Here is a 13779-nt window from a genome sequence, read left to right on the forward strand (position 1 = left end):
AAGGTCACTTCTTGAATTATATTTGGCCTTGGACTATGTTATCATATACGTCAACAGATATGTATGGCCTATGTACATGTGACTGATAGTTCTGACAGTTTGACATAGATAATGTAGGTAGAAAGTACTTATTTTTTCAAGGTACATGCATAAATTGTAAAACCTACCGGCCATAATATAAGCGTTTACGCATACCAATACTTGAGTATTGTTGTGTCTGGGTATGTGAACAGCAACTAATTGCTAATATGACGCCGTGGCCGTTCAAGCTGCATGCATGCGGTGGGATAGCCATGCGGCTAAAGTGTTCGCTCGTAATGCCGAAGGCCCGTGTTCGATTCCCCACAAAGGGTGAAACACATTGTTCCCTGGCGTGAAATTGATTGATTATTGCAAAAAACAGCGGCGTAAACTATACTCTCACTTACTCTCTCACTAACTCACTCACTAACTCACTCAACCACCCAAACACCTACTCACCCACTCACTCACTCTCACTCACCCATCCACCCACTCACCCACTAAAGCTGCAGTTTCAGAGGAGATGTTGCGCATACACAACTTATTAACTTAGGAAGGGATTACATGTAAGGTTAACGCTTTATTCAGATGAATGGGGAATCGGACAATACTTGGGATGCAAGCGTGACATTTCGAAAGCGAGGTCCGCATATAGGATTATTATCAATGTTACTCTTTTTAAAAAACGCGTATGTAGCAATTGATGTTTGACTTGCATCCAGTAGGATTATTATTTAGGCTTCTCGTATTAATCATATTAAGGTTATTAAGATAAATGTATTCTTGATAATCGTGTTGAGAATGAATTCGCATGTTGTATTATATTAAAAAATTAATTTGCAAAGAGTAGGTTTATAAATAATAAAAATATTCTGCATTCATCTTATTAATACACTCTTTAAAAAAAAGAAACGCACAGGTAGTATGTAGTTTAATGAACCTGACTACACAAAATTAATCAGGTGTATAAATTGGATATATGTCATTGGAAAATATTCGACAAGCGGTGCATCAAAACGCAGCCATTGGCGATTTGCAATGTTAAACGGCATTGTTTTCACACTTGTTCAAAAATGTTATGGAGGAAATCAGTAGAGCAAAATGCACGTGCAAGTTATGGCATTCGTAACTCGTGGTACTGGCTATAAAAAGGCAAGCATAAGCCAATAATTTGTCATTCAATTGTCAACATTTTTCAAGTTCGAAAACGCCGAAACTCAGCGCTGCCGATCGGAACATCGCCATGGGACGTATCAAAGGAGAAGAATCGCAGTCTTCTGTTGCATGCCACTTCAACGCCCACCACAGCACCATTTGCCGCCTTTGTGACCGATACACACAGTTCAATTCCATTGCAGACCGTTCGAGAACCGGCCGACCAAAAGTTGCCACCCCTGCACAGGATCGCTACATTCGACTGTTCCACCTACGACAGCGCAATGCCACAGCAACGGAGACTGCAGGACGCATCCCTGGTTTGAGGAGGATATCGGACCAGATTGTCAGGAACCATCTTCGCGAGGCTGGAATCCGACCCAGAAGACCAGTTATCGTCCCTGTTTTGCAACAGATCCATCTGCAGCAACGCTTGCCTTGGTGCCATACCTTACAGCCTTGGAATTTGAGAAAATGGAGACCAATGTGGTTAAGCGATGAATCACGATTTCTTCTTCACCGGCGAGATGGAAGACAATGAGTTTATCGTCGTCGAAATGAGCGTTTTGCTCAATAGTGTCATGGTGTGGAGGGCCATATCCTACACCACGAGATCTGACTTGGATGTGGTTCTCGAAAATCTGACAGCAAATCGCTACATGAATTCTTTAACCTCACCTTCTTCCAATCATTGACCGCCATGGGTAGCTGTTTCAAAAGGACAACGCTCCACCGCACACAGCTCGTGTCACGGTTGACTACCTTCATAATGCCAACATCAGCGGCTTGCCCTGGCCGTCGAGATCTCCAGATCTCAACCCGAAATAACACCTCTGGGATGAACTCGATCGATGTGTACGACAATGTCAGAATATGCCGCAGACACTCCAACAACTGGCCAACGCGTTACAAGCAGAATGGCGCAGAATTCCGCAGGACAGAATTCGTACACGTATCCAGTAAGTGCCGAGGAGATGCAGAGCCGTGATTGCTGCCCGGGGCGGTCACACGAGATCAGCGCCATCAGAGTTCAGCGCCATTGTGTGGCCTTATTTGACATGACAATCAACAGTTTTCAATGCCTTTGTACAACGACAACATATGACTATCGAGCTCCAAAAAAATTCAGATTTGTATCTATGATATTAAGTTAAATATATCGTCTTTATTAGAAAAAATAAATGTACTAAAATATACCTTTGCGTTTCTCTTTTTTTTTAAAGAGTGTATACAGGATTTCATTGGATTTATCAAAGAGGACAAGATCAGGTTTGTTGGCCTGGATAGGTCTGAGTCTGTATACGGACCTATTCAAAAGAATTTTGTATTTATCATTTTTCATGACGCCCTCAATATTCTGAGTCGAACCATGAATGGACCTCTGTATCAAAACAACAAGCATGGCGAAGACGGTAATAAAATGATGGAGCCACTCCATCATGTCGCTTAAGATACTGTGTTTGTATCCACTGACAATGTGTTGGCTAGTCTCATTAAATTCATTGCATTATCTACATTTCATATTTACATTTCGATGCAAAATCATAAAGTGGCGGTTTCGAGTGGGAAGTGACTGGTCCTGAGCATCAAACAGAAAGCCTTCTGTTTCACTTTTCAGGCCGGCCGACTTCACCCAAGCGAAGGACTCTGCAGGGTTGCCTGTTTGCTCAACACACTGCACATAAACTGAGTCTGGGCTGATTTGATAAAGCACTTCGCTTGGCTGACACTCATTTCTGTACCGTCCAGCAGTACAGAACCATCAACAAAATCAACACTGACCTTGAGATTATTGCTCGTGCCATCAACGACAGGTTTGCCTGTCCTTATTCGGTTATTCACAGGCTGTGGGATATATAGCTGGAATTTTGCAGACTGCAGCCAGAACAACGATCACACACTCAGAGACATACAGACATTGAGGGGAGAACATTTATTACGAAACCGTTCACGGTCACTGACATATCTCAGTTCACCTATCCCTGGCATATTCTGCACCTGTTGAAAGCGTCTCTGCATTTGTAAGGATCTGAAAACAAAACAAGACATGCTTTAACCATTCATACTTGGCGCTGCAATCAGCAACATTACTACCTTATCAGTAAATAATCGAATCTGAACATGACAAAAAAGTGATTGAAAGCATGAGCAACAAACTACAACATCGCGAATACCGGATGACACGCATTAAGCCATCGAGCTTGACAACCTAGTCAGCAATACTCCAGCTTTGTTAACGGTCAGTAAACAATCGAATCTGAACCAAACAAACAACTGACTGTAACCATGAGCAATTAAACCATCACAAATTCCCAATGACACGCAATAAGCCAAGTTACTGAGCCTGACCACCAGGCCAGCAAAATTCCAGCCTTATAACGGTCAGTAAATAATCGAATCTGAACCAAACAGACCAATGACTGAAACCATGAGCAACACATTCACACCAATGAAGGAGTGAGTGAGTTAGGTTTAACGCCGATTTTAACAGTATTACAGTTATATCGCTGCGTGTCAGCTTTATGTGGGAGGAAAGCCCGAAGTGACGCAGGTCTCAAACGCGTACCACTTCGGTGAAACCAACGAGCACGGGTATGGTGCTGACAAACCTAGAAACTTAATCGGGGCGAACCGGGATTCGAAATGGCAATCATAGGTTTCTGGCGTGCCCAAGGGACACAAATCTGCACAGCGAATCGCGGCGCCTTAGACGACTGGGCCACCCGTGTCCCAACACCAATGAATGAATTCCCAATGACACGCAATAAGCCAAATGATCCCATTTGTTTCGAGATAAATAGATGTCAATGCGTCATTCAATCACACCATTATATTATCAGATACGTTAATTACTGAGTACTTATCTATGTGTCTCTTTATAAGATAACTTTGATAGAACACATTTTATAATTCACGTGTTATATCTCCAAGACATTCTAAATGTTAAAACCTACTGCTAATTTATGTCACAACGGAATGCCCTTCTTGCACACGACACCAGTGTTATAGCTACCAGTTAGGACTTATGTTAAGAAGAAATCGGTGTGTGTGTCTCTCTCTGTGTCTGTCTGTGTGTCTGTTTGTGTGTGTGTGTGTGTGTCTGTCTGTCTGTCTGTCTGTCTCTGTGTGTCTGTCTCTGTGTGTGTATCTGTCTGTCTTTCTGTGTTTGTGTCTCTGTGTGTCTCTGTGTGTGTCTTTCTTATATGAGACATCAACATACGTACAACCTATTTAGGATGTCAGTAAAAAGTGTGTGTGTGCGTGTGTGTGTGAGTGTGTTCGTGAGTGTGTGCGTTCGTGCGTGCGTGTGTGCGTGTGTGTGTGCGCGTGTGTGCTTGCGTATGTGTGTACGTACGTGCGTGCGTGCGTGTGCGTGTGTGCGTGTGTTTGTACGCGAGCGAGCGGATCAATAGAGAATGTCACCCGAGTATCTTTTGATATCAACTATATCTGCACGAGTCGATAAAAGTTTAAATCTCCAAGTCTTGCCGAGGAGTTTTGAACTTTTGTCGGCGAGTGTTGATCATTCTTTCAATTTTTTCAGCTTATAAACAGTAATAAGCAGAGTCAAAAAGTGGACTGCTATCAAGGTTCAGTAGCAGAGATATTAGTGATGTCATTTAATTGTCACATCATGGCAACTGATGACGTCACAGTGGTCTTTGCTGCAGCGATATCTCCTAGGAGAGATCACAAGGTCTCACCCAAGCGATATCTCTTGTGGAGGCCAGTACGTCTTTTCGTATGACGCCGGCAGGGGTGGAACCCGGACCTTCCAATCTCCGGGCAGACATTCTATCAACTAGCTCTCAGGAAAGTTGTGTAAACAGACAGTTTATAGCTGAATGATTGATTGAAGTTGTTGTATCCCTACCACTGGTCACTGCCATGAACTGCTCGTTCGCCTGACACTTGAACAGGTGGCAGCCATTTCTCCCTCCTCTGACGCTGTCGCCCACACCATAGCACATGTTGTTGTACAAGCATTCTGAAGCACGACCGTTATGTAATAATAAGCCAACATCCTACAGACATTTATCAATACGATAAATAACAGATTAAGAAAAAAAAAAACCTACATAATGCAAACATTCCACATATATGATGGTGGTCTAAAAATAATCGAGTCTGGTCCAGACAATCCAGTGATTGACATCATGAGCATCGATCTGCGCAATCGAGATCACTATGACATGCATCAACCAAGTCAGCGAGCCAGACCGACTTCTCTGCTAGTCGTCTCTTACGACATGCATGGGTTGCTAAAGACCAATTCTAACCCGGATCTTCACAGGTGGCAAACATTTATTAATAAGATTAATAACAGATCAAGAATAAGATTAATAAAATTAGTAAAACATTAAGTATAATAACAATCCTACATCCTACACGACTTACACTCTTCAAAAAAAGAAACGCATAGGTAGATTTTTAGTAAATTGATTGTACTTAAAAAACGTCGATATATTTGATTTAATATCATAGATACAAATATGAAATTTTGGAGCTCGATTGTCATTGTACAAAAGCTTCGAAAACTGTTCATAATCATGTCACATAAATCCACAAGATGGCGCTGAACTCAGTATCTCGTGTGACCGCCCCGGGCAGCAATCACGGCTCTGCATCTCCTCGGCACTGACTTGATAAGTGTACGAATTCTGTCCTGCGGAATTCTGCGCCATTCTGCTTGTAACGCGTTGGCCATTTGTTGGAGTGTCTGCGGCGTATTCTGACGTTGACGGACACGCCGATCGAGTTCATCCCAGAGGTGTTCGATTGGGTTGAGATCTGGAGATTTCGACGGCCAGGGCAAGGCGTTGATGTTAACATTATGAAGGTAGTCTACCGTGACACGAGCTGTGTGCGTTGGAGCGTTGTTCTGTTGAAACAGCTCCCTCTGGCGGTCAATGATTGGAAGAAGGTGAGGATAAAGAATTTGCAGGGGTGGTAACTCTTGGTCTGCCGTTTCTCGGACGGTCTGCAGTGGAATTGAACTGTGTGTATCGGTCACAAAGGCGGCAAATGGTGCTGTGGTGGACGTTGAAGTGGCGTGCAACAAAAGACTGCGATTCCCCTCTTTAGATACGTCCTATGTTCCGATCGGCAGCGCTGAGTCTCGGCATTTTCGAACTTAGAAAATGTTGACATTTGAATGACAAATTATTGGCTTATGCTTGCTTTTTTATAGCCACTACCACGACTTACAAGTGCCATAACGTGCATTTTGCTTTACTGTTTTCCTCCATAACATTTTTGAACAAGTGTGAAAACAATGCCATTTAAGACATTGCACATCGCCAATGGCTGCGTTTTGATGCACCGTTTGTGGAATATCAGGCCACCAACATTTTTCAATAACACATATCCAATTTATATACCGGATATTTTGTGTAGTCAGGTTCATTAAACTACATACAACCTGTGCGTTTCTTTTTTTTGAAGAGTGTGTTAATAAGATGAATGCAGAATATTTTTATTATTTATAACCTTACTTTTTGCAAATGATAAAGATTTAATATGATACAACATGCGAATCCATTATCAACACGATTATCAAGAATACGTTTATATTAATTACCCGAATATGATTGATACGAGAATCCTAAATAATAACCCTTCTGAATGCAAGTTAAATATCAATTGCAACATACGCGTTTTTAAAAAAAAGAAGTAAGATTGATAATAATCCTACACCATGAAAATCAAGTTCTCATTCGATTAATGAAGGGTCACATTATAGATAATCCTACATTTCATTTATAATAGGGGTGGTTGGTGGTGTGTGTGTGTGTGTGTGTGTGTGGTGTGGTGGGGGGGGGGGGGGGGGGGGGCAGAGAGTAATAATACACTGAACGCCCAGCTATCAATTCCGAATGTGAATGATACCACGTGAGTAAACGCTCAGTTGTCTGGAGACCTCAGGGGAATGTCTTCGAAAGGTCACCGAAAAATATTACAATCTCTTGGACAGCGTCATAAAGAACACTACACATATTTGGGGAGGGTCATGAAGAGTAAATGGACATTTTAACAAAAATTATAAAATGCTTTTGTCTTTTCGGGAAGGGTCATGAAAGAAAATTACAATGACATAGAGATGTCAATTGCAACCATTAGGGGATCATTATTTTCAGTACATTGGTACATTTAAAAAACACGATCACGTGTATGGTGCTAACAAATATAGAATCAGTATCGGTACGGTTCTGGAATTGTAACCACGATCATCGAAATCTTGCAACACAGGGAATTGCGGTGTCTTAGACAGCAGGGCTATCCACGTCGTTTTGGAGGTGTACAGCGTGCATGGCTTAAAGAGAACTGTATTGTTTGCGACTCACATGAATACTACATCAACAGATGGCAACATTACAGTTCAACTTACTTATCTCAATGTAATTTAGGATTCCGTTATTGCACTTCATCTTTGAACAGCGGTTTGCGCCCAGGATGACGGCGCCTTTGTTGTATGTGCGGCCACGGTACGAACATCCAGATCCAGGCATGTCATCTGTGGGCAAAGTGAGTGAGTGAGTGAGTGAGTGAGTGAGTGAGTGAGTGAGTCTCTTCCTACGATAATACGTTAAAGGAGAAGAAGAAGAAGGTGAGGTGAAATGGGGTTTAACGCCGCGTCCAAAATTATTGCATTTATATAGCGACGTGTGTGTGTGTGTGTGTGTGTGTGTGTGTGTGTGTGTGTGTGTGTGTGTGTGTGTGTGTGTGTGTGTGTGTGTGTGTGTGTGTGTCTGGTTGTACTAGTCTGGACTGATGCCGATGTATAGTGCAAACCCACTGAGATACCATGCCGCAGTTTAACATGAATACCCCACTCAGACACAGTACACTGACGTAAAGCCAGGGTAACAACAAAAAGGGTGAAGAAGTAGGTCACAGTGTACGTTCACACAATGCACCAACACACTGGGTGCATTCGGCGTGACAAGCCAATGCTTTGGCCAGTTGACTATCCAAACAGTACGAGTTTTTCGTGGATGATGCGGTTATTCATAATTCATGTGTAAGTTCCTTTATGTTCATGACAAAGAATCAGCGTGTCAAAACGCATCATATTATTATAACTCATTTTTTCTGAGGTAGTTATAATCATTATGTCCATATCTATGTCACTTTTTGGCCGTTTAACATCAAATCTGGATATATACAGACTAATGCCAAAACGAGAAACCTAAAAAAAATATTTTCATGAAGTGACGTTTATTTTGCGGTTCAGTATATATACAGGGTGTGAAATGTGATAGGCCGATATGTTTAAACACTCACAATTCCACTGGTTGGGGTCACTGGTCTTCTTCGCCCTCTCCAATGAAGATGTAGCTGCCGAGGTGGTCACCAGCAGCAGCAACAGAGACATCGTCGTCATTGTCTTTCAGATCTGACTGGAAAATAAATTGTGGATGAATGAGTGAGTGAGTGAATTGTATTCCAGTAATATCACGACGTGTCAGCTTGAAGCGGAACGAAACGTGGTTTATTTCATATAAAACATTGTTCCTTCATGACGTCATTTCTGGAGATTCGAATATGCGCTCGCAGCTCACACACTTCAAAAAAATGAGTTCATTGAACCCGAGTACACAAAAAATCAGGTGTATAAATTGGATATATGTTATTGGAAAATGTTGGTGGACTGATATTCGACAAACAGTGCGTCAAAACGCAGCTATTGTCGATTTGCAATGTCTTTTCACACTTGTTCAAAAATGTCATTGAGGAAAACAGTAAAGGAAAATGTTTTGACATTCGTACTCGTGGTAGTGGCTATAAAAAGGCAAGCATAAGCCAATAATTTGTCATTCAAATGTCAACATTTATCAAGTTCGAAACTGCCGAGACTCAGTGCTGCCAAAGAGGGGAATCATAGTCTTCAACGTCCACCACAGCACAATCTGCTGCCTTTGTGACCGATACACACAGTTCAATTCCACTGCAGACCGTCCGAGAACCGACGGTCCGACCAAGAGTTACCACCCCTGCACAGGATCGCTACATTCGACTGTTCCACCTACGTCACCGCAATGCCACAGCTACGGCAGCCTGGTTCCTAATTTCGTACACAGATATTTCATCTAACATGATGATTATAATCATAACTATTTTTCAATAATAATGGTATGCACACTTCTTTATGTTGTTCTGTACACGGATTCCCCAGTGGCTAAATTGCATCATATAGAATACACATAAATGTGTATGCCACTGTGCCAAATTATTTCAAAATAATAAACAATATTCTTTATTATTATGCCATTCAGATCCGACAAAGTTAAAAAAGACTATATTGAATTTAATCAATTAATTTTCCAAAATTATTAGATCTATTAATGATTAATTTCATTGTGTAATAAGAAAACAAATGCCAAATAAATGGCTTTTCATGTGAATGTCAGAACCAATGACAGACCCTATCATTAAATACCATTATTAGGGATCAAAAGTGTTTGTGTGTTTTTTCTAGTTATTATACTGGGCGTTCAATAACTCCGCTAAACCACCACTTTACAATGGGAAAAACGGGGCATAATCGGCGACATTTGCGTCGTCAGATTTGCTAAAATAAAGATGCTAACGATATTTTATTAACGTAGACGTTTAATTCCATGTATTATGTGTACGATTCCGTCACGACAGAGAGCTGACACGAAATATTTACGAACATATCACTGTCGAAAATGGGGTGTGTTTACATTTCACCGATGTGATGTCCACTTTCGTGTCTCGAAACAGCTTGAATAATGTTTTCCTTCACTAACAATGGACGTTATTCTCGTGACGTAAACATTGCAAGAGCATTAATGAAAATGCTTAAACAAAATTATAACCACCCGTTCTTGCGTTTTTCTATAATAAATACATGTCGTGTCCGCCATGTTTGTTCGTCTAGTGGAGGCGGCCATTCTGCAGTCATTGCCTGGGTCAGTGTAGCGCTAGCGCAGCATAAACAGGGAACCAGGCTGCAGCTACGGAGACTGCAAGACGCATCCCTGGTTTGAGGAGAATATCGGACCAGACTGTCAGAAACCATCTTCGCGAGGCTGGAATCCGACCCAGAAGACGGCCAGTTATCGTGCCTGTTTTGCAACAGATCCATCGACAGCGACGCTAGCGTTGGTGCCATACCTGACAGCCTTGGAATTTGAAAAACTGGAGTGTGGTTAAAGCGATGAATCACGATTTCTTCTTCACCGGCGAGATGGAAGACAACGTATTTATCGTCGTCGAAATAGACGTGTTGACCATTGCGTACGTGAATTCGGCAAATTCGGTGGCGGTAGTGTCATGGTGTGGAGGGTCATATCCCAAACCACGAGATCTGTCCTGGTTGTGGTTCAGGGAAATTTGACAGCAAATCGCCACATGAATCAAATTCTTTAACCCTACCTTTTTCCAATCATTGACCGCCAAAGAAGTTGTTTCAACAGGACAACGCTCCACCGCACACAGCTCGTGTCACGGTACCGTCATAATGCCAACATCAGCGTCTTGCCCTCGCGCTGTCAAGATCTCCAGATCTCGACCCAATCGATCACCTCTGGGATGAACTCGATCGAAGTGAACTCCCACAACTGGCCAACGCGTTACAAGCAGAATGGCGCAGAATTCCGCAGGACAGAAATCGTACATTTATCGAGTCAGTGCCGAGGAGATTCAGAGACGTGAACAAGATACTGAGTTCAGCGCCACCTTGTGGCCTTATGTGACATGACAATCAACAGTTTTCAATGTCTTTGTACAACGACAACATGTGACTATCGAACTCCAAAATTTCATATTTCATATTTCATATCTATCATATTAAATTAAGTACATCGACTTTATTAGGTAGAATAAATTTACTAAAAATCTACCTGTGCGTTTTCTTTTTTTGTCTTTGGAGAGGGTATATTGGACGACGTTATTTTTAAAAGGGAAGTGTCTTGTACGTCGTTCCCGTTAGATGTAGGCGGGCTACGCAGATAAACGTAATGGCCGAACGATTGCATCCAAATATCTCAGAAAAGAAATAAACGACGAGCTGTATCAACCATGTCATCGAGCCGTTGGTCGCCTTTTACGACAAGCATAGTCGCACGTTACGGCAAGTATGGGTTGCTGAAGACCTGTTCTACCCCCGGAATCTTCACGGGTCTGATTATTTACAGACCGCCGTCATATAGCTGGAATATTGACTTTCATCTGCGGTCAAACAATTGTGTTTGCTTGTAGTTCAACGCCGCACTCAGTAATATTCCAGCGATTATTTACAGACCCCCGTCATATAGCTGAAATATTGCGGCGTTGAACAACAAACAAATAAAATTGTTTGACCGCAGATGAAAGGATGAGAGCAATGATAGCCCCGTTTCTCATCTCAGAGACCATTCGTGACCTACTCGTATTATTCCTGGACAAGCAGAATAGTGATTCGTGCCCCTCTCATGGCCATTTTTTCCGATCGGGTTCCGTCTTAACGCAAACGGGCATACCTGTCAACTCGTTGTGTTCACACATATTTTCCCATATATTATACGCGCATTCTGATTGGTTTGTCGTATTTTCGCACATAACATTCATCGATATGGGGACGAGTCTTCTTGCAGGTTACGGAAAGGGGCGAGGGATGACGAACGCTCAGAGGCCTACCTGCGGTTATGACAGGCGGCAAGGATGCTCCAAAGACAGGGACCAGTGTAAGCGCTTACAGAATGTAGGACGAGTCGTGATCCTGGGCATAATTTCTTTTCTGTAACCTTCCTGTATTGGCCCTTTAACGTTCCTGTAGGACCCCGATTGACTTTCCTGGGGACACTCTTTAACTATAGTGAGATCCCCTTTAACTTCCCCGTAGGGACCCCGTGGACCTTCGTGAAGGACAACATTTAACTTCACTGTAGGACGCCCTTTAACTTCATTTCACTGACTTGTCTCTTTGTATTCTTCTGCATCATATTCAACAAATTAAATGTGCTCACAAATTTCTGATGGTAATAGGGGGCACGGGTGGCCCAGTCGTCTAAGGCGCCGCGATTCGCTGTGCAGAGTGGCGTTCCTTGGGCACGCCAGAAACCCATGATTGTGGGTTCGAATCCCGGTTCACCCCGATTATGTTTCTAGGTTTGTCAGCACCATACCCGTGTTCCTGGGTTTCACCGAAGTGGTAAACGTCTGAGACCTGCATCACTTCGGACTTTCCTCACACATTAAGCTGACACGCCGCTGTAATACTTTTCAAAGCGGCGAATCGAACACTCACTCCGATGGTAATAAACAGATTCACTGTACATTTCAACAATCAGATTGCGACTTTCTTTTGCCTTGATATTCATGAGTTGTATACAAAAAGGGAAATGCAAATAAACGATCGAATTTAAAGATTACTTAAAGGTAGGGGTGTAACAATTAATCAAACATGCGATGCGTCGCAATTATCTAATTGATATTTTTGTTTGAGACCCCTTTTTCTATTATCTGACAAGACATAATCTAAATTTTCTCTAGATTGGGGAATCATTTAATTTTAAAAGCCCCAAAACCCCAACCCACCACCACCTTTACTCCGCACAAGTTGCTTGTCTTCATTCACAAGTACTGAAGCACTGATAATGTAAATCACAGTCCCTGATTTCATGGAAAATCATTAAAATTGCCTAAAGCTCTCATATTCGTTTCCCATGACGTGTGAAGTACATTCTTAGATCCTCCACCTCGATATTTTTTACATTACTTAAGGAATAAACATTCTCTGAACCTACCTCGCGACAGCAGGATCAAGAAGACGTCAGTAGCAGATGCCGCAAAACACTATTTTCTACATCCATTTTCAAGGCGGTTATAGCCATACATATATGCATTAAGAAAAATTACCCATAATTGACCAACAAATTGCAACGGAAAAGCCTCATTTCGCTTAATTCATCAATTACACTTCGTAATCGATGATAATTGGGTGATCAAAGCCCTCTCATGACATAACCCAGCTGAATATCATGCGTACCAGAGTCCTGGGCTTCCAATGGCGTGGTCGCTGAGACAGGACAGAGATTAGCTCATATTATTAGCCGTGCAAGCAATAATGACTTTATAAAAGTTCAGTTTCAGATGTTAAGCATGTATAGTAAACACTGACTACAGAGTTGAGTCAATGGGATCAGGTCGTACACTGCGCAGTGTCAACATTTCCGTAAACAACGCGGCACAGCATAGATCCGTTGGTCAAGTTCAGTTTCAGATGTTAAGTATGTATAGTAGACACTGACTACAGAGTTGAGTCAATGGGGTCAGGTCGAACACTACGTAGTGTCAACATTTCCGTGAACAACGTGGCTCATCATAGCTCCGTGGGTGAAGCGATCACTCTAAAACCCGGGTTCGATTCCCCGCCAGCACGTGTTAAGCTCTTCCACTACGAGAATGTCGGTTACAGCAGCCTAGCTTTGTTTGTTTGTTTCTTGTTCAACGCCGCACTCATTCTATCAATATGGCGGCCTCCTGTAAATAGTCGAGTCTCGAACAAGCCACGCCGTCGGGGTACGTTGACACTCTCTCCGAGCTAGCCTGACCCGATCCTTGTAATAGTTCAGTGTTAGAGAGTTTCTGGTGTTT

General features: G+C 42.4%; 1 protein-coding gene across 1 annotated transcript; it reads right to left on the reverse strand.

The window, feature by feature from the left end:
* Positions 1-3090: 3090 nt before the first annotated feature.
* On the reverse strand, positions 3091-13038 carry LOC124134356. Its single transcript, XM_046499120.2, has 5 exons — positions 12930-13038; positions 8461-8576; positions 7565-7690; positions 5051-5164; positions 3091-3205 (listed from the first exon to the last, which is right to left on the reverse strand). Exons 2-5 carry the CDS (start codon positions 8558-8560, stop codon positions 3153-3155), a joined length of 393 nt encoding a protein of 130 aa, XP_046355076.2. The 5' UTR covers positions 8561-8576; positions 12930-13038; the 3' UTR covers positions 3091-3152.
* Between the last annotated feature and the right edge of the window lie 741 nt (positions 13039-13779).

The sequence above is a fragment of the Haliotis rufescens genome, unplaced genomic scaffold (assembly GCF_023055435.1).
Source record: "Haliotis rufescens isolate VD_foot unplaced genomic scaffold, xgHalRufe1.0.p SCAF_11, whole genome shotgun sequence".
Lineage (NCBI taxonomy): Eukaryota > Metazoa > Mollusca > Gastropoda > Lepetellida > Haliotidae > Haliotis > Haliotis rufescens.

Excerpts from the sequence above, each read along its gene's own strand:
- LOC124134356 (XM_046499120.2), bottom strand. The coding sequence starts at position 8,560 with ATGACGACGATGTCTCTGTTGCTGCTGCTGGTGACCACCTCGGCAGCT. Across the intron at positions 7,691-8,460 it reads TGACCCCAACCAGTGGAATT|ATGACATGCCTGGATCTGGA; the intron begins GTGAGTGTTTAA and ends CTTTGCCCACAG. Across the intron at positions 3,206-5,050 it reads GTTCATGGCAGTGACCAGTG|ATCCTTACAAATGCAGAGAC; the intron begins GTAGGGATACAA and ends TTTTGTTTTCAG.